The sequence below is a fragment of the Lolium perenne genome, chromosome 2 (assembly GCF_019359855.2).
Source record: "Lolium perenne isolate Kyuss_39 chromosome 2, Kyuss_2.0, whole genome shotgun sequence".
NCBI lineage: Eukaryota > Viridiplantae > Streptophyta > Magnoliopsida > Poales > Poaceae > Lolium > Lolium perenne.
Window position 1 is genome coordinate 118,470,470 of NC_067245.2, and position 21,095 is coordinate 118,491,564.

A 21,095-nucleotide genomic window follows, 5' to 3' on the forward strand; every position below is an offset into this window, starting at 1 on the left:
TCCGTCGAGCCAGTTACTCTCACGGAAGGAGAAGAGGATCCTCTCTGAGGTGGGAGGCTCCATCTTGCCCCTCAAGTCGGCAGTGATGATCCACTGCAACTCTCCTCCAGGAGTGTCGTCCACCTGAAACCCGTGGAACTCAGGGTGCGGGCGCTCGAGGAAGTCCGAAAGGGCGTTGAGGTCGTGCTCGAAGATCAAGCTCCCTCCGTTCCCAAGCTGGTAAAACTTGGTGTTGATGGGTTCATTCGGCTCCATCTGAAAAAGAGTTGGATGAGTAAGTTAGAGAGTGAAAAGTGTGGCAAAATTTTAAGTAGATTCAAATAAGATAGAACATGATTCATCAAATTTTGGCAAAGTCTCAAGGACAAGAGTGTAAGTAAATTTTCACAAATATTTTCTTCATTTGATTTCAAAGTTAAGTTTTTCAGAACGCCCATTCTAAGTAAGGTCTTCTAAGGTCAAACAATGGCTCTGATACCAACTTGTCAACACCCGGATTTTTAAGTCCGGATGCCTATTATATCATACTTCGCAATCCTAGGAATATTGTTGTTGCGAGGCATAATAGTTAAGTATCACAGTCACCATTCATTACAAACCAGAATGTCTTACAAATTGGAATCACATGATCCATATTACACGAATAGTTGATCTATTGATCAACGAACAAACAAAAGTTCATAGCGGAAGCGTAAGATACAAGGACTCTCTAGTCCACAGGCCAACGCTTGACATCGGAAAACTCCTAGTTGTCGTAGGCGTCCTGCTGGTCATATGCTTGTTCATCTTCATACTCTGGCCATTTGAATAGCCAGGGACAAAGCCGTGAGTACTTCAAGTACTCGCAAACTAATACTAGTGTAAGTGCTAGACATTTCTAGTAAGGTTTGCTAAGCTCTAGTTTATTTGCATAAAGCCAATTTTAGTTCACAAGTATTTGAGAAAAGCTTATTCATGTACTAACTAACTAAAGTGGAAACATTAGTGTCATTCCCACCACTCAAATGGTGATTTCAATTCAATTCACCACATCACAATTCATTTCACCATCTTTTTCAAGAATTTGACATCAAAAACTGTATGGCCTTTTCAACCGTCCGTAACCGTGGACGCGGCTATTCGAATAGATTTACACTCTGCAGAGGTTGCACACTTGTGCCACAACATTTGATTTCATCCGTCGGGATTACCCCGAATCATCGTAACACAGTACGCGGATCATCAACCATAACCTTTCACTTACAAATCCTAGTATGAGCACCTCTCCCCATGAGCTTGGTGTAACACCCCAACTTTTGCAACCTTGATTAGTTGTCCTTACTTCAAAAATCAGGGGGAACAAAAACTTTTTCTTTAGACTAATTAAGATGAATTGCCTTGATCTGTTTGTTAAGATGAATTTCTTTGATCTGTTGGTAGATGTATTATCTTGTTTTGCTTGTTGAGTTTTGTCTTGAGTTACCTCAAAGAACAACACCTCTAGTGGTTAAACAAGCAACTCACCAAATAAAACACATGTGTGGCTTAGGAAGAATTATTTTCCTTCTTACTACATCAAACCTCTCTCCTGATGACAACATGAGTGTGCCATCTTGATTTTTCTCTTTGTTGTACAAGATAGCTCAATCATCCTTAATTCAAAACTTGGGATCGTCTACCCCTAGTTACATCCCTCTCTTATACCCACTCATCCTTGTTGGTTTTGAGGCCATGACGACCATCTGTGTCGACAGGCTTAAAATGTCCAGACTTTGGCAATTGATCTCATCTGTGCAATACCCTCTTCAACCTCCATGTCTTGCATGTCTCAGACTATCCTTGCAACTCATATATTCAACTTGATCTGGTATCCTATCCAATGTTTCAGCACCAGATCACTTCTTCCTCTTTTACCTCTTGTTTTTTTCATCCAAGTTATCTTCACAAAACCAAGAGTGGGAATGATGGATACATTTTGTAGCCACCATCTACCCTTGAGAACACTCCTCCCTAAATTAGTTTCCCTCCTCAAAAATCCTAATGTTTTCCTTCTCTGGTTTTGATCACAAAACTACTTCTAGTTTTATTAAAACTTTTCAAGATATTTCTTCAAAGAAAACAAAGAACTGAAATGGGTTTTCTTTCTCATCCCATTACTACCAAGTACTGATTTCTAAAACATTATTTTCTATCTTGCCTTCTTTTTAACAAAAGGCTTGTTTATGGTACCTACACCATTTCTTGTTTTCCTCTTGATTATTTTACATTTTAGAAAAACTCTACTTTACTTGAGAGAGTAAGTAGAATATTTTGAACTTCCATGTTCCAACTAGTTTCCTCTCAACATTTTCAAATTCCATTCCACTTGAGTTCATTCTCAATTGTCCCTACACAATTGAGGTGTTCCATATACCTTTGAAATAAATCCTTCTCAAATGACAACTCTTGCACACCTTGTGTTCATCTACCACAACCCATTCCTCTATGGCATACCACCTTCACCACCACCACCTTCCTCTCACATTGACTTTCTTTGTCAACCTTGTTACAAGCTTGCCATGCTTATTATCCTACCACTCTTTCATATGAGGACTTGGCTCAAGAGATGAGCCGGCCACCCCCATGCAATATTGCATGAGGTCACATCATCCCTCTCTCTTTTTCATCTTGTGTTGAGTTGTTCAAGTCTAAAATCTTGTGGAAGTCATCTCCAAGATGGCATGCACATGAAACCTTGTACATCACCATCACCATTATCTTCTTGGCACAAAGCCATCATGCAACAAATACCATCATGGTATATTTTACCATCACAATCTTCCTCCATCTCTATATCTCTCACATTGTTCACTTGTGTTTGGCAAGAATGGAGCCGGCCAAAATGTGTATGCATGGCAATTTCGGCTAGCCATGCCTCTCCATTTTTCTTCCTCTACAAGACTTGCCTCCCACCTAACCCAATCACTAAATGGGCAGCCACCCACCTTAGCCAATCAAAAAAAGGAGGCAGCCACCATCCTCCCTCTATTTAAAGAGCTTGGCCGGCCACTCCCTCCTCCTTTGCCTCATTTCTTTTCACTTCCCACTCCTTTCTTCACTCCCACACACTCTCCTCCTCCCCTCCCCACGAAATATTGCTCCCCCAAGGCTTCATGGCCGGCCATGGCCATGGAAAGAGCTCCAAGATGAAGTCCCCTCCTCCCTCAAGCTCCTCCTCACCATGAGAGCCTCCCTCTCCTTCTTCTCCCCAACCCTAGATGGTTTTCTCTCCTCTTCTTCTTCCTCCCTTGCTAAGATTGGATCTTGATGCAGGTGCATGTTGGTCCAAGCATGGAGAAGCTTGAGCTATCCTCAGATCTGAAGTTCTTGAGCAAAGTTCGTCCAAATCCCTGCAGTAATTTCTGCTATCTTGCTGTTTCAGATTCTGTACGATTTTGTAAAATCCGCCAAATCTCGTGTGCAGATCCAAATCGAGTGGTTCAAAGTTCTGCAGATAGGTATTGAAAATATCTACAACTTGGCGTTGGTCTCATCCTCAAATTCGTTAGGGATTTTGCATGGTAAATAAAGTTCTGAAAACATGCAGAATCACTGATTGTTAGATTTCTCCCGTTTTATCCAACCTTTTTGAGCAAACTAAACTGTGGGTGAAAGCCCTCTCCAATACCTTCATTTTGGCGGTGGTTTCACTTCGATTGACCTCCTGAAACTGAAATGGCTCACAGATCAAGATCTGGTCAGATCTGACTTTGTCGAATTAAACCAGGAGCTTGGAGACGAATTTTTGAATGACACCAACTGGGTAAGAACCACCTATTCAATACCTTGCAGATACAGAAGACCTCATATTTTTATGATTTGTGTATGATTTTTGATGAATTAAATTTGTTCTGTATGTTCTGCAGACATGGCTGTTAGCTTTTAATGCATCAAAAATCCATTTTTGAACCTAATTGAGTGATTCCAATTCTGTAGGATTACTGAATGTTTTCTTAATCATCTCCAACAAGTTTCAAACCTTTATCTGTTTTGCAACTCCATAGTTAAAGCAAATGGTGAAAACATGCAGTAAACTTGTCAATCCATTTGTGAGAGTTTCAAAAATAATTTGAACCCAAATCCAATTGTGTTTGCATCTCTGTTTAATTACCTTTCAAATGCAAGTAGCCTCATATTTTTAGGATTTTTCTACGATTTATGGCTTACAGATCTTGTTTTCTGTACAGTCAGATTCAAGGAAATTCCTAAAATTGTATGTTTAATTTTTTTGGGTGATTCCAATTGGGTTAGTCTTGTATTAGTACTGGCTATATAGGAAAAATAGTATTAGTCTCTGTTCATACATATTTGTTGCTGTTAGTAATGTTTATGTGTGACATGCATTGTTGAAGCAAAACTTTTCGGTTTATTTAAAACCCTTGACCAACTCTTTTATTTAGAACTGGGCAACCTTTGTTTTATGCTTGCAAAAAAAAACCTCTGCAACTCAACATTAGCTCTTTTGTTTTGCTTAAGTTTTCAAATTGTAGGGCATATTATTTGTTTCCTATTCTTGTGTGGTGTTATGTGAGCAAACTAAGTTAGGAAAAACTGTTTTCTACTTTTCCAAAAACGCTTGAAAATGTTTTGTGAATGTATTTGATGTCAAACTAATGCCCTTGTCCTCTTTTTGATGTTATCTACTAGGGGATGTTTGGGTTATACCATGGTGATAACAGAGAGAGGCAATTGCTAAGTTGTGATACTCTCATACCTTTACTAGGTAAATAACATGGGTTTTCTTTAAGTTGTTTGTGGTATCTATAAGTCCTTTGTATGGTAGCTCTTTATTGAATGGTTAAATTATGGTTGTTGTATGTTTGTTTTGTTGGTGCAATGTGATTGATTGTGTTCCTTTTTATATTTTCCGGCGATAGACGCGAGCAATTCCGGAGAAGAAGAAGAAGTGGAATTGGACAAGGATTTTATTTATATTGTTGGGATTCTTATATTGATAGAGTTGAAGAAGTACAGGGACAAATAAGCCAAGGCAAGCCATCTTTTGATCTCTGATTTGGTGTCTAGTTGGATGTCATTTGTTGATGTCCAAAGCACCTTATTTCTATGTGTGTTATTCTCTCTATTTATGCCATCTATGTGTGATTGCAAGTGGGGTATTCCCTATTGGTGATACTCCACTATTGTCCTTGTGTTATGGGATGCATGGTATCATAGCCGTGCTATTCCACTTGGTTATCTTGTGTGCTCAACATGAGCATGCTCCATCTCAAGATAGTAACTTACACCACACCCACCCCATTTGTAGTATAGAGGTATCATTGTCATGATCTTGGTGTATTCTCAACTTGAGAGGAGTATGCCGTGTACCATCTTGGAGAATATGTTGGATAGTGACACTCCACTATCTAAGTTGTGTAGTTAGCACCACAAATCTGAGAGTATATTCCTCCTTGTGTTGTCATAATACATGCTTAACTTAAGCAAGTATGATCCACTCCACTACCCCTTTATACCTCATCTATGGCGGGATGACTCTCATCTCGGCCGTAGTGCAATACTAGTTCAACTCATGAAACTATAGGTTGGGAACCCCTCAAGGTTTACCTTGTTGTAAATGTTTATGAAAACCTTGGGTGAGGCAACCTTACCCAAGCGTATGGTTTATGAAAGGAAAGGATCTTGAGAAAGATGGTTGGAAAGAGGAAAGTGTGTGTGACTTGGGTTTTTGAGAAAAACGACACATGGTTCTTTGTATTCGCCTGGAACAATTAACCCGCGCAACCACACTACTCCAACGTGGGCACGGGGCTTAGCTTGACGTTTGTTCTTCTTAGCATGAGGCACCGCACAACTATACAAGGGTATAGTTACCCCCGAGTCCGGGTTGTCGTAGTTGGAGACAATCGTATAACGGGAGGCCTTCGGGGCTGACCCGTCCGGAAGACACTATGGGTCTCCTGGCTTGGCGGTGGAGCCACGCTCAAGAGGAGGTGAGCTGCCACGGTGCCGGGGAGGTACATACTCCATAGGGTAGGACCTCTTGCTAAGTTGAATGGGCGAAAGGCTTCGACTGATTATCCGAGACCCGCATACTTTCGTATGGCGGGCAGGGATGATCCCGGCGGATTTATCAGATCTTGTGGGGAAAGTGCGCACACTCTACAGAGTTAAAACTATTCGAATAGCCGCGTCCGCGGTCATGGACGGTTGGGATGGCCGTTACCAAGCTGTGTCGAGTTTTGGTTTTGAAAATGATTTCCAAAGGAAATGCGTGTGTTGGAAGTACCGGAAGGGTACGGGAAAGATGTTGTGCCGACCTTGTGGAGATGGTCGAGGAAAATGAAACACAAGTGGGTGACCCTTCCTAGTGTTTCATGTAGAGGAACTCTTCTTTAGCAAAGATATAGAGATGTCTTAGATAAATTCTTGGAGTGTCCCCTTCGATTGAGAAGTTGGGATGCTATCTCCACCAAAAACATCTCTTCTCTTCCACATGCTATATCCACAAGAGAAACTACTCTTCCTCTCTTGTCTTCTTTAGTTAGAATTGTTATCACCTTCTTGATGGTTTGCGAGTACAATTCAAATGTACTCACGGCTTTGTCCCTGGCTATTTACTTGGCCAGACTTGGAGGAACACGATGGATGAAGAAGGAGTTGGCGACGTCTATGCGAGCTAGGAACGTCTTCCCAGTCAGTTGCCTATAGGGTTATGGCAGATGACTTGGGTACTGCGCTGCTGAAGTGATGATGCTACTCTGATGTTTAGTTAGGCCCTTCGAGGCTATTATGTAATTGTCGGTCATGTGACCATGTTGTAATTTTCTTATTCCGCTTTGTAATTGGATGGTGTAATTTGATATCAGTTCGGTTATGTGTTCACGGCGCACTGATCATGGGATCGTGAACTGTATACATAACAGGGAATTTCGGACCGTTAGTCCGAGGTCCCCACACTTGGCCTCCCAGTGAAGACCAACTGTCAACCTGGGAACTGCACAGGGCTTGGCCGTACAATTCACCTCAATTCACATCTTTTCTCGACAACGGAGGTAGCCTCAAGCATAACCCCTATGATGTGTGTTCAGAGGGAACCCATACTAAGATGCATAAACTTCCAGTTAAGCCCTACCCATAATCAGGTATTGTGGGGGTACTCAATATTGGAAAGGTATCGCATTCAAAACAATATCATGTTCATCAAAAATCACCATCTTCTCTTGTTCATATTCATCTTCAAAAATCATTCAATGGAATGCTTCATCATTCCAAGGTTTCAAAACTCAATTCCATTCACCTTGTTCCCATCTAGAGTAGTCAAGTTTTAATTCATTAGCACTAGCTCTAAATCATGAGGGGTGCTACCTTGCCTTGCTAGATTGAGACCAACTTTACTGCTCTAGTAACTTCTTTCACTTTGACCAAAGTTAACTATAAAAGTAACTCTTGGAAAACAATAAGTAAAACTTGTAATGTAGAAACTTGGGATAGGCTTATGGTAAGAAAAGGTAAGACTATGGTTCCTTGCCCCAAAGGGCTTTGCACTTTGCAAGAATATTAGCTTGCCTTGGTAGTTCTCAAAGTTCTCCTCCTCCTCCTCTTGGTAGCAACCTTCTTCCTCCGGGTATTCTCCGGTGCTAGCGTCTAAATTTAAATACGAGTATAATCACTCAACTAATTCAATGGCTATTCCCTACATCACATATATTCACACAAACTATTCTAAGCACACAATTAATCTAATTATGGTGCATTGGTTGTGTTGTTTGAGGAGAATTATTTTCCTTTGATTTAATATGTAAATGATAGTTTCCATAGGGTTCTTGAGAAATATTTTCCTCTCATTGAAATCTTCTTAAGATTTAATTTCTCAAACAATCATACATGAACTTATATTGACCTAAGTCCAACATTCATTATCATCATTTGAGAAAATGATTTAAATGAGGTAGACCACCTCATACCATTTAATAATACTACAAATGATTTAAATCTCCAAGTAATTCATATAAGAGATTTTGGCCAGGGATCCAAACATCACATGAATTCATTTGAGACAAGATTTAAATGAAGTATAATACTTCATATGATTTGCATAATAGTTTTGGACAATATCAATTACATAAACTAGCCATATTGTCCATTAATTAATCTAGGGCATGATCATGCAAAGTTACCACACTATTTTCTTGCATAAACAATTAGTGTAAGTCAAATGTGAGCTTTTGGAGTTGGAATTAACTTAATATCTATTTTGGTTGATTTTTAATAATTATTTGAATAGGGAAAAGTCCCTGCCTTCATCTTTTTATCAGATTAATTCTACAACTAACTTTGAGATGGGACCAGTGTCATATTGTAGAACTTTTTAGTAGCTTTCCAACAATATAAAATTTCTTAAATTTGGCCAAGCCAAACTGATTCTATTGAATTTCAAAGTTGGATCCAGTATTGAAATTTGTTTGAATTGAATTAAATCCAATTTGAATAAAAGGGCCGGCGGGAAACTGAGTTGGGCCGAAATGGTTTGAAAAAAGGAAAAACGGCCCAACAATGCATCCAGTGCGAGTGGGCCGCCTGACAGAGTGGGGGCCACTCGTCAGCGTCTATTTAAAACCCGAATCGGTACGGGGGCTAATAGACGTTGGATTAGAGCAAGATCGGACGGCGCTGGTGCGTCGTCTTCTCCGGCGAGATCGAGCCACTGGCGCGGCGAGCCTAGGGGGTCGGAGGGCTCACCGAGGCTCTAGCAAGGGTTGGCAGTGTGCTCGAGGTAGATGTGGACGACGGCGAAGCAGCTGGTAGCAGTGGCGGAGCTCGAGGTTGCCTGGATCAACATCGATTGCTCCAGGGCTTCCGCGGCTCCGAGCTTGCGATTGGCCTTGCTCCGGTGACGATCGAGGTGGCTAAGGGGTTGAGGAGAGGCTGTGAAGGATGGGGAATGAGATGGTGTGCTCCGTTGCTTCCAGGGAACGCTCTATTTATAGAGGCGAGCAGGTGGTGCGGGGCAGTGTGGTGGTCGACATGGGCGCGGCGATTTCGGTGAGGTGTTGGGCTAGGCAACGGTGCGGCTGTGTTCTCCTCGTCCAGGCGAAGCTGTAGGTAGCATCGGCACGGTCGGGTGGCGTCTGTGGGTGACGCATTGCTTCCGTGTCATCGGGCGGCGCTCACGGGATTTTCTTCTCCGTCTCCGGCGGCGGCGGTCTAGGGTCTGGTCGTGAGCATGTCTGGCGGCGTCGTGGTGGCACGGCGATGCTCAACGCAGCAAGAGAGGGGCCAGGGCGAGTGCGAGCGAGTGGAACGGCGCGTGTCCAGTGCGTCTCCACGCGCGACGCGAGCGGCATCTGGCGGCGACCGTGGCGCGCGATCTCCGGTGAGTCTACGGCGGCTATGGCGAGGTGGTCGGTGCTAGGAGAGGTAGGCGAGCACGGTGGCGTCGTTGGACACTAGGGCTAGGGGTGGCGATGAAGGAGGAGAGGGGGAGCTTGTCGGGGTGGCGACATGGCTGGCATGGCCATGTCCTAGCCTTGCTCTCCTCTCTCCTTAGGGTTCCTATGTGTCATTAAGGGTGAGAGGGGGCAGGGGAACCATTTAGAGTAGGTTGGGGTAGATTAGGGTTGAGGTAGATCACTATTTCAAATAGTGTCAAATAGTTCCATAGTTGGAAATTTGCAAATTTGTCCAAATTTGATTTAATTCAAATGGTGGCAAGCTTTGAATTGTGTGTGTTTGGTTGAGTTATAAATGACCAGAGAAGATGAGGTGTGGTGGTGGTATTGTTAAATTCAAAGAATTGCAATTTTGGTTAAGTGTGAGATTGTTCCACTTAATAAAATGTTGCAACTTTGGATGAGCATAGCATTTGATCTAGAAATAATTTGGCATGGTGATCTTTACAAAAAGTGTTCACCTTGATGTTGTCTTGGATGAGGTGCAAAGAGTTAGCAAGGTTTAGTTTGAAAAATTTGAATTGCAGGGGCTCAAAGTAGTGATCAGACTATAATTGGCAGATTTGACCATTATCATATGTGAGCCAAATTTGAATTTGAAATCCATTTGATTTGTGTTTCTTTGATTCCAAAAGTTGTAATAAGTGTTTAGTAACATTGTTCAACTAATGGTGAAGACCAAAATGGTCTAGGGTCAAAATTTATAAAAATGGCATAGGCCATATGTGAGGGTTGTAGGGTTTTTCTTTTATTTGATTTTCTTTCTCTTTTTGATTTATTTGGTTGGTGATCATCTCATGATCACATTAGGGTTTTAGAGTATAGCACATACACATAATAACAATCATCATGGCATATCAATCAAATGCACAAGTCCTATGCAGGGCACTATATGCAATTTAAAAAGTTTTTGTTGGTTTGAAATGTTGCTTTCTGGAATCTTCTAACTTTCTTTTTATTGAAATTTGGGGTGTTACAGGAAGTGCCCCCGGAAGCCATCTCCATCGACGCCACCGCCTCCATCATGCTCTGTGAGTAGTTCCCCCATGGACTACGGGTTCTAGCAGTAGCCAGTTGGTACTCTCTATCCCATGTACTTCAATGCAATGATCTCATGAGCTACCTTACATGATTGAGATCCATCTGATGTAATCGGTGTTGTGTTTGTTGGGATCTGATGGATGATACATTATGATTAGTCTATCTATAAAGTTTGTGAAGTTATTGTTGCTGCAATCTTGTTATGCTTAATGCTTGTCACTAGGGCCCGAGTGGCATGATCTTAGATTTAAGCTCTATAATTATTGCTTAGATTGTATCTACAGGTTGTTTGCACATATTGCTGTCCGGAACCCGAGGCCCCAAAGTGACAGAAATTGGGACAACCGGAGGGGAAGGCTGTGATATGAGGATCACATGTTTTCACCGAGTGTTAATGCTTTGCTCTGGTGCTCTATTAAAAGGAGTACCTTAATAGCCAGTAGATTCCCTTGAGGCTCGGCTGCCACCGGCTGGTAGGACAAAAGATGTTGTACAAGTTTCTCATTGCGAGCACGTATGACTATATATGGAAAACATGCCTACATGATTAATAATCTTGATGTTCTGTCTTAATGCTATTTCAATTCTATCAATTGCCCAACTGTAATTTGTTCACCCAACACTTGTCACTTGTTATTGGAGAGTTACCACTAGTGAAGATAGCTGGGAACCCCGGTCCATCTTTCATCATCATATACTCGTTTCTATATGACATTGGAAGTAGTATCAACTATTTTCTGGTGCCATTGCCTCTGTGTTACTATTACTGCTGCTGTGTTACTGTTACTATTGCTCTCATATTACTGCTGCTTTCGCATCACCCCTCTTACTAGTGCTTTTCCAGGTGCAGCTGAATTGACAACTCAGTTGTTAAGGATTATAAGTATTCTTTACCTCCCCTTGTGTCGAATCAATAAATTTGGGTTTTACTTCCCTCGAAGACTGTTGCGATCCCCTATACTTGTGGGTTATCAAGACAATTTTCTGGCGCCGTTGCCGGGGAGGCATAGCTCTACTCATAAGTTCACATGGGGAGTACACTCTACCTCTCTCTCTGTTTTTATTTTGTTTTATTTTGTTTTGCTTAGTTTACTTTTATCTAGTTTATTGGTGCTTGGTTTATTTCTGTCTAGTGTTATTTTGCTTAGTTTACTTTTGTCTAGTTTCTTTTTGTTTTGTTTTACTTTTCTCATATACCCAAAAATCCATAAATATTTGAAAAACCGAAAAATTAAAAACTGTTGTTATGGGGGAACCCACAACCTATTTGGAGCTTATTGAAATTTATAATAATTATAGAGAATCAAGAACGGGTAAAGTCATGAGTGTTGTGATAGAAAAATTGAATACAATTGCTAAAATCTTGCTTAAACGCCATGATATAAACTATTGCTCTCAACAGGATACTAGACATCTTAAATTCCAATGTGGCTTTAGTGAAGAAGTTTTAATTATGAACTACAATTGGAATAACTATATTCATCTTGGGTTCGAAGAGGTAGAACAATTTGTCATATTTATGGGAGCCTCTGAGATAGAATCCTTCATGTCTAAAAATTATGAAACTTGTGTTGTTTGTAAGGACCTTAAAGATTATGTCTCTTCTATCCTTAATTTTTGCGTAGAAAGTTACAGCGATAATCCTTATATCATTGATTATAAAGAGAGACTCATTAATGCACAAGAATGCACTCACAATTTGCAGGAACCTGTGAAAGAAGAAATTGATGAACCTGAAAGCTCATTGGATAAAAAAGAGGAGGAAATTGATGAACCTGAAAGCTCATTGGATGAAAAAGAAGAGGAGAGTGATGAACAAAAGGAGGAAGAATGGATTAGCTACCCATGCCAACCTTCTAAATAGAGTAACTCTTTATCTCTTACACTATTTGATTGTCCTCCATGCTTACCAAAGGAGGTTGAATGTTATGTTCCTATGGATTCTCTTAAAATAGTACCTATGAGTAAAACTTGTGAGAATAATTATGCTACTATTATCTATGATAATCCATGCTACTTTGATAAATCTTATGATAATGCCTTGTTTGTGCCTGATGTCGAAATGCATGGTACTAAAGAATTTTGTGTAGCAAATGTTTATGATAAAGCTCTAGATGATGGTCCTATGTTACTTGATAATATTAATTGTACTACTAATGAAAATGGGATTGGAGAAGTCTTGACTTTATCTAGGAGTTCCATATCTCTTGAGATTGATCAATCATCTTGTTATATTATTGATAAAAGTGGGTTTGAAAGTTTTAATCCCACTATTTTTGAGTTTGATAAAAATTATGTGTTTATGGATCATGAGAAACATGCTTTATGCGATAGTTATATTGTTGAGTTTGTTCGTGAAGCTACTGAAAATTATTATGAGAGAGGAAAATATGGTTGTAGAAATTTGCATGGTACTAAAAAACCTCTTTATATGCTGAGACTTTTGAGGTTACTCTTGTTTTATCTTCCTATGCTTGTCACTTTGTTCTTCATGAATTTATTTGTGTACAAGATTCCTATGCATAGGAAGTGGGTTAGACTTAAATGTGTTTTGAATTTGCTTTTTGATGCTCTTTTTTGCTTCAACTCTTATTTCTTGCGAGTGCATCATTAAAATTGTTGAACACATCTTAATGGCTATAAAGAAAGCACTTCTTGGGAGATAACCCATGCCTTTATTTTACTACCGTTTTGTTGTGTCTTCGAAGTTGTTACTGCTGTAGCAACCTCTCCTTACATTTATTTTATTTCAATGTTGTGCCAAGTGAAGTCTCTAATAGAAGGTTGATACTAGATTTGGATTTCTGCGCAGAAACAGATTTCTATCTGTCACGAATTTGGGCAGGGCTCTCTGTAGGTAACTCACAAATATCTGCCAATTTACGTGCGTGTTTCTCATATATGTACGCAACTTTCATTAGTTTTGAGTTTTCTTATTTGAGTATCGGAAGTACCTCTTAAAAATCCGTCTTTACTGGATGTTCTGTTTTGGCAGATTCTATCTCTGTTTTTTGCATTGTCTCTTGTGGACTTTAAGCAAGGCTTTCTAGACTTGGAGAGCTGTAGCTAATGTTTTATTGAGTTCTTTCAATGTGTCACTACAGGACTAAGGTGAATTAAAGTTTTTTGAGTACTAACCCCTCTAATGAAGTTTATGAGAAGTTTGGTGTGAAGGAAGTTTTCAAGGGCCAAGAGAGGAGGATGATATATGATCAAGAAGAGTGAAAAGTCTAAGCTTGGGGATGCCCCCGTGGTTCATCCCTGCATATTTCAAGAAGACTCAACCGTCTAAGCTTGGGGATGCCCAAGGCATCCCCTTCTTCATCAACAACTTATCAGGTCACTTCTATTGAAACTATATTTTTATTCGGTCACATCTTATGTGCTTTACTTGGAGCGTCTGTATGTTTTTATTTTTGTTTATGTTTGAATAAGATCGGATCCTAGCAATCCTTGTGTGGGAGAGAGACACGCTCCGCTTTTTCATATGAACACTTGTGTTCTTCGCTTTTACTTTTAATGTTCAATGACAAAAGTTGGAAGCTATTGCATTTATTGTTATTTGGTTGGAAACAGAAAATGCCTCATATTGTCTTGGATAATTTGATACTTGGCAATTGTTTTGAGCTCTCAAGTAGATCATTATTAAGTTCTTTCACCATGTAGTTTAAACCTATTAGTGGAGAACTACCGTAGAGCTTGTTGAAATTGGTTTGCATGATTGGTCTCTCTAAGGTCTAGATATTTTCTGGTAAAAGTGTTTGAGCAACAAGGAAGATAGTGTAGAGTCTTATAATGCTTGCAATATGTTTTTATGTAAGTTTTGCTATACCGGTTCATACTTGTGTTTGCTTCAAACAACCTTGCTAGCCTAAGCCTTGTATTGAGAGGGAATACTTCTCGTGCATCCAAATCCTTGAGCCAAAACCTACACCATGTGTGTCCACCATACCTACCTACTATGTGGTATTTCCTGTCATTCCAAGTAAATACTTCATGTGCTACCTTTAAACAATTCAAAATGCTTCTCAATTTGTGTCAATGTTTTATAGCTCATGAGGAAGTATGTGGTGTTTTATCTTTCAATCTTGTTGGGCAGCTTTCACCAATGGACTAGTGGGTTCATCCGCTTATCCAATAATTTTGCAAAAAGAGCTGGCAACGGGGTTCCCAACCGCAATTAACCACAAATAGACACTCCTCCATGGTATGTGAAATGTTGGAAGGCACCCGAGGATTCGGTTAGCCATGGCTTGAGAAAGCAAAGGTGGGGAGGAGTGTCATCTAAATAAAACTAAAATAAATAGACACTCCTTCATGGTATGTGATTGTTGGAAGGCACTGATACGTCTCCGACGTATTGATAATTTCTTATGTTCCATGCTTGTTTTATGACAATACCTACATGTTTTGTTCACAGTTTATGATGATTTTATGCGTTTTCCGGAACTAACCTATTGACGAGATGCCGAAGTGCCAGTTCCTGTTTTCTGCTATTTTTGGTTTCAGAAATCCTAGTAAGGAAATATTCTCGGAATTGGACGAAATCAACGCCCAGCATCTTAGAATCACACGAAGCTTCCAGAACACCCGAGAGCCGCCAGAGGGGGGCCACAGGCCCACCAGACAGTAGGCCGGCACGGCCAGGGTGTGGGCCACGCCCCCCTGTTGTGTCACCGCCTCGTCGACCTTCCAACTCCGCCTCTTCGCCTATATAAAGGTCCCTGACCTAAAACTTCGATACGGAAAAGCCACGGTACGAGAAACCTTCCAGAGCCGCCGCCATCGCAAAGCCAAGATCTGGGGGACAGGAGTCTCTGTTCCGGCACGCCGCCGGGACGGGGAAGTGCCCCCGGAAGGCTTCTCCATCTACACCGCTGCCATCTCCACCGCCATCTTCATCAATGCTACTGTCTCCCATGAGGAGGGAGTAGTTCTCCATCGAGGCTAAGGGGCTGTACTGGTAGCTATGTGGTTCATCTCTCTCCCTATGTACTTCAATACAACGATCTCATGAGCTGCCTTACATGATTGAGATCCATATGATGATGCTTGTAATCTAGATGTCGTTATGCTATTCAAGTGGATTTTACTTATGTGATCTCCGGAGACTCCTTGTCCCACGTGTGTAAAGGTGACAGTGTGTGCACCGTGTGGGTCTCTTAGGCTATATTTCACAGAATACTTATTCACTGTTATTAATAGCATAGTGAAGTGCTTATTTATATCCCTTTATGATTACAATGTGTTTTGTATCACTATTAATCTATGTGCTACTCTAGTGATGTTATTAAAGTACTCTATTCCTCCTGCACGGTGTAATGGTGACAGTGTGTGCATCGTGTAGTACTTGGCGTAGGTTATGATTGTAATCTCTTGTAGATTATGAAGTTAATTATTGCTATGATAGTATTGATGTGATCTATGCCTCCTTCATAGTGTGATGGTGACAGTGTGCATGCTATGTTAGTACTTGGTGTAGTTGTGTTGATCTATCATGCACTCTAAGGTTATTTAAACATGAATATCGAATATTGTGGAGCTTGTTAACTCCGGCATTGAGGGTTCATGTAATCCTACACAATTAGTGGTGTTCATCATCCAACAAAAGAGTGTAGAGTAGTTCTATTATGTGATCATTGTTGAGAGTGTCCACTAGTGAAAGCAGGATCCCTAGGCCTTGCTTCCAAGCATCGAATCTCCGTTTGTTTACTGTTTTGTTGCATGTTTACTCGCTGCCATATTTTATTCAGATTGCTATTACCACTCATACTCATCCATATTACTTGCATCTCACTATCTCTTCGCCGAACTAGTGCACCTATACATCTGACAAGTGTATTTGGTGTGTTGGGGACACAAGAGACTTCTTGTATCGTGGTTGCAGGGTTGCTTGAGAGGGATATCTTTGACCTCTTCCTCCCTGAGTTCGATAAACCTTGGGTGATCCACTTAAGGGAAACTTGCTGCAGTTCTACAAACCTCTGCTCTTGGAGGCCCAACACTGTCTACAAGAATAGAAGCACCCATAGACATCAAGCACTTTTCTGGCGCCGTTGCCGGGGAGGAAAGGTAAAAGGTACTCACACTCCGGATCTCGGCTACTAAGCTATTTTCTGGCGCCGTTGTAAGTACTCGAAGCTATTTCCTTTAGATCCTGCAATTGCATCTTTTTGTTTCTTGTTTTACACTAGTTTGGCATAATGGAAAGCAACATGGAGCTTTTTATTCTTTTTCCTGAGTTAAGACATGGATGGTTTGATGCGAAAATTAAAAAACCCATGGAACATATTAGTATGAACACTTTGAATACCATTGTTGCTAATGATATGGAAAATTCTAAGCTTGGGGAAGCTGGTTTTGATGAGCATGATCTTTTTTGTCCCCCAAGCATTGAGGAGAAAATTTACTTTGATGATACTTTGCCTCCTATTTATGATGATTATAATGATAATAGTCTTTTGGTGCCACCTGTTATGGAGGATAAATTTGATTATGATTACAATATGCCTCCTATATTTGATGATGAGAATAATAATGATAGCTACTTTGTTGAATTTGCTCCCACTACAACTAATAAAATTGATTATGCTTATGTGGAGAGTAATAATTTTATGCATGAGACTCATGATAAGAATGCTTTATGTGATAGTTATATTGTTGAGTTTGCTCATGATGCTACTGAAAGTTATTATGAGAGAGGAAAATATGGTTGTAGAAATTTTCTAAAACACCTCTCTATATGCTGAAATTTTTGAAGCTACACTTGTTCTATCTTCCTATGCTTGTTACTTTGCTCTTCATGAACTTGTTTATTTACAAGATTCCTATGCATAGGAAGCATGTTAGGCTTAAATATGTTTTTAATTTGCTTTTTGATGCTCTCTTTTGCTTCAAATACTATTTCTTGGGAGTGCATCATTTAATTTGCTGAGCCCATCTTAATGGCTATAAAGAAAGAACTTCTTGGGAGATAATCCATGTGTTTATTTTGCTACAGTAATTTTGTTTTATATTTGTGTCTTGGAATTTGTTACTACTGTAGCAACCTGTCCTTATCTTAGTTTTGTTGCATTGTTGTGCCAAGTAAAGTCTTTGATAGTAAGGTTCATACTAGATTTGGATTACTGCGCAGAAACAGATTTCTTGATGTCACGAATCTGGGTTGAATTCTCTGTAGGTAACTCAGAAAATTCTGCCAATTTACGTGAGTGATCCTCAGATATGTACGCAACTTTCATTCAATTTGAGCATGTTCATTTGAGCAAGTCTGGTGCCTCTTAGAAATTCGTCTTTACGGACTGTTCTGTTTTGACAGATTCTGTCTTTTATTTCGCATTGCTTCTTTTGCTATGTTGGATGGATTTCTTTGTTCCATTAACTTTCAGAAGCTTTGGGCAATGTCCAGAAGTGTTAAGAATGATTGTGTCACCTCTGAACATGTGAATTTTGATTATGCACTAACCCTCTAATGAGTTGCTTTGAGTTTGGTGTGGAGGAAGTTTTCAAGGGTCAAGAGAGGAGGATGGTACAATATGATCAAGAAGAGTGAAAGCTCCAAGCTTGGGGATGCCCCGGTGGTTCATCCCTGCATATTTCAAGAAGACTCAAGCATCTAAGCTTGGGGATGCCCAAGGCATCCCCTTCTTCATCAACAAATTATCAGGTTCCTCCCTTGAAACTATATTTTTATTCGGTCACATCTTGTGTAATTTGCTTGGAGCGTCTGTTTGTTTTTGTTTTTGTTTGAATAAATGCTTGTGTGGGAGAGAGACACGCTCCGCTGGTTCATATGAACACATGTGTTCTTAACTTTTAATGTTCATGGCGAAGGTTGAAACTGCTTCGTTAATTGTTATATGGTTGGAAACAGAAAATGCTACATGTAGTAATTAATATGATGTCTTGAATAACTTGATACTTGGCAATTGTTGTGCTCATGATTAAGCTCTTGCATCATATACTTTGCACCTATTAATGAAGAAATACATAGAGCTTGCTAAAATTTGGTTTGCATGATTGGTCTCTCTAAGGTCTAGATATTTTCTGGTAAGGTGTTTGAACAACAAGGAAGACAATGTATAGTCTTACAATACTTGAAATATGTTCTTATGTGAGTTTTGCTGTACCGGTTCATGCTTGTGTTTGCTTCAAACAACCTTGCTAGCCTAAGCCTTGTATTGAGAGGGAATACTTCTCATGCATCCAAAATCCTTGAGCCAACCACTATGCCATTTGTGTTCACCATACCTCCCTACTACATGGTATTTCTCCGCCATTCCAAAGTAAATTGCTTGAGTGCTACCTTTAAAATTTCTATCCTCTACCTTTGCAATACATAGCTCATGGGACAAATAGCTTAAAAACTATTGTGGTATTGAATATGTACTTATGCACTTTATCTCTTATAAGTTGCTTGTTGTGCGATAACCATGTTCCTGGGGACGCCATCAACTACTCTTTGTTGAATATCATGTGAGTTGCTATGCATGTTCTTCTTGTCTGAAGTAAGGGCGATTTACCATGAGTTGAATGGTTTGAGCATGCATATTGTTAGAGAAGAACATTGGGCCGCTAACTAAAGCCATGATCCATGGTGGAAGTTTCAGTTTTGGACAAATATCCTCAATCTCATATGAGAAAATTAATTGTTGTTGAATGCTTAAGCATTAAAGAGGAGTCCATTATCTGTTGTCTATGTTGTCCCGGTATGGATGTCTAAGTTGAGAATAATCAAAAGCGAGAAATCCAATGCAAGCTTTCTCCTTAGACCTTTGTACAGGCGGCATAGAGGTACCCCTTTGTGACACTTGGTTAAAACATATGTATTGCGATGATAATCCAGGTAATCCGAGCTAATTAGGACAAGGTGCGGGCACTATTAGTATACTATGCATGACGCTTGCAACTTGTAGGATATAATTTGTATGATACATATGCTTTATTACTACCGTTGACAAAATTGTTTCTTGTTTTCAAAATAAAAGATCTAGCACAAATATAGCAATCAATGCTTCCCTCTGCGAAGGGCCTTTCTTCTACTTTTATGTTGAGCCAGTTCACCCATTTCCTTCCATCTCAAGAAGCAAACACTTGTGTGAACTGTGCATTGATTCCTACATACTTGCATATTTGCATTCATTATATTACTTTTCATTGACAACTATCCATGAGATATACATGTTACAAGTTGAAAGCAACCGCTGAAACTTAATCTTCCCTTGTGTTGCTTCAATGCCATTACTTTGAATTTATTGCTTTATGAGTTAACTCTTATGCAAGACTTATCGATGCTTGTCTTGAAAGTACTATTCATGAAAAGTCTTTGCTATATGATTCAATTGTTTACTCGTTGCATTAACATTGCTTTGAATCGCTGCATTCATCTCATATGCTTTACAATAGAATGATTAAGATCATGTTGGTAGCATGTCACTTCAGAAATTATCTTTGTTATCGTTTACCTACTCGGGGACGAGTAGGAACTAAGCTTGGGGATGCTGATACGTCTCCGACGTATTGATAATTTCTTATGTTCCATGCTTGTTTTATGACAATACCTACATGTTTTGTTCACAGTTTATGATGATTTTATGCGTTTTCCGGAACTAATCTATTGACGAGATGCCGAAGTGCTAGTTCCTGTTTTCTGCTGTTTTTGGTTTCAGAAATCCTAGTAAGGAAATATTCTCGGAATTGGACGAAATCAACGCCCAGCATCTTAGAATCACACGAAGCTTCCAGAACACCCGAGAGCCGCCAGAGGGGGGCCACAGGCCCACCAGACAGTAGGCCGGCACGGCCAGGGTGTGGGCCGCGCCCCCCTGTTGTGTCACCGCCTCGTCGACCTTCCGACTCCGCCTCTTCGCCTATATAAAGGTCCCTGACCTAAAACTTCGATACGGAAAAGCCACGGTACGAGAAACCTTCCAGAGCCGCCGCCATCGCAAAGGCAAGATCTGGGGGACAGGAGTCTCTGTTCCGGCACGCTGCCGGGACGGGGAAGTGCCCCCGGAAGGCTTCTCCATCGACACCGCTGCCATATCCACCGCCATCTTCATCAATGCTGCTGTCTCCCATGAGGAGGGAGTAGTTCTGCATCGAGGCTAAGGGGCTGTACCGGTAGCTATGTGGTTCATCTCTCTCCCTATGTACTTCAATACAACGATCTCATGAGATGCCTTACATGATTGAGATCCATATGATGATGCTTGTAATCTAGATGTCGTTATGCTATTCAAGTGGATTTTACTTATGTGATCTCTGGAGACTCCTTGTCCCACGTGTGTAAAGGTGACAGTGTGTGCACCGTGTGGGTCTCTTAGGCTATATTTCACAGAATACTTATTCACTGTTATTAATAGCATAGTGAAGTGCTTATTTATATCCCTTTATGATTACAATGTGTTTTGTATCACTATTAATCTATGTGCTACTCTAGTGATGTTATTAAAGTAATCTATTCCTCCTGCACGGTGTAATGGTGACAGTGTGTGCATCGTGTAGTACTTGGCGTAGGTTATGATTGTAATCTCTTGTAGATTATGAAGTTAATTATTGCTATGACAGTATTGATATGATCTATGCCTCCTTCATAGTGTGATGGTGACAGTGTGCATGCTATGT

The 21,095-nt window shown here is 40.4% G+C and overlaps 1 protein-coding gene across 2 annotated transcripts; it reads left to right on the plus strand.

The window, feature by feature from the left end:
• Window positions 1-2,992: 2,992 nt before the first annotated feature.
• LOC127333551 (uncharacterized) lies at window positions 2,993-6,919 on the plus strand. 2 transcript variants are annotated; one of them, XM_051359937.2, is made up of 6 exons: window positions 2,993-3,354; window positions 3,443-3,539; window positions 3,705-3,781; window positions 4,666-4,741; window positions 4,896-5,008; window positions 6,606-6,919. In XM_051359937.2, exons 1-5 carry the CDS (start codon window positions 3,286-3,288, stop codon window positions 5,000-5,002), a joined length of 426 nt encoding a protein of 141 aa, XP_051215897.1. In that variant the 5' UTR covers window positions 2,993-3,285; the 3' UTR covers window positions 5,003-5,008; window positions 6,606-6,919. The 2 variants fall into 2 exon arrangements, with proteins under 2 accessions (XP_051215897.1, XP_051215898.1); XM_051359938.2 differs by having other exon boundaries at window positions 2,995-3,354; window positions 3,443-3,476.
• Window positions 6,920-21,095: the final 14,176 nt, after the last annotated feature.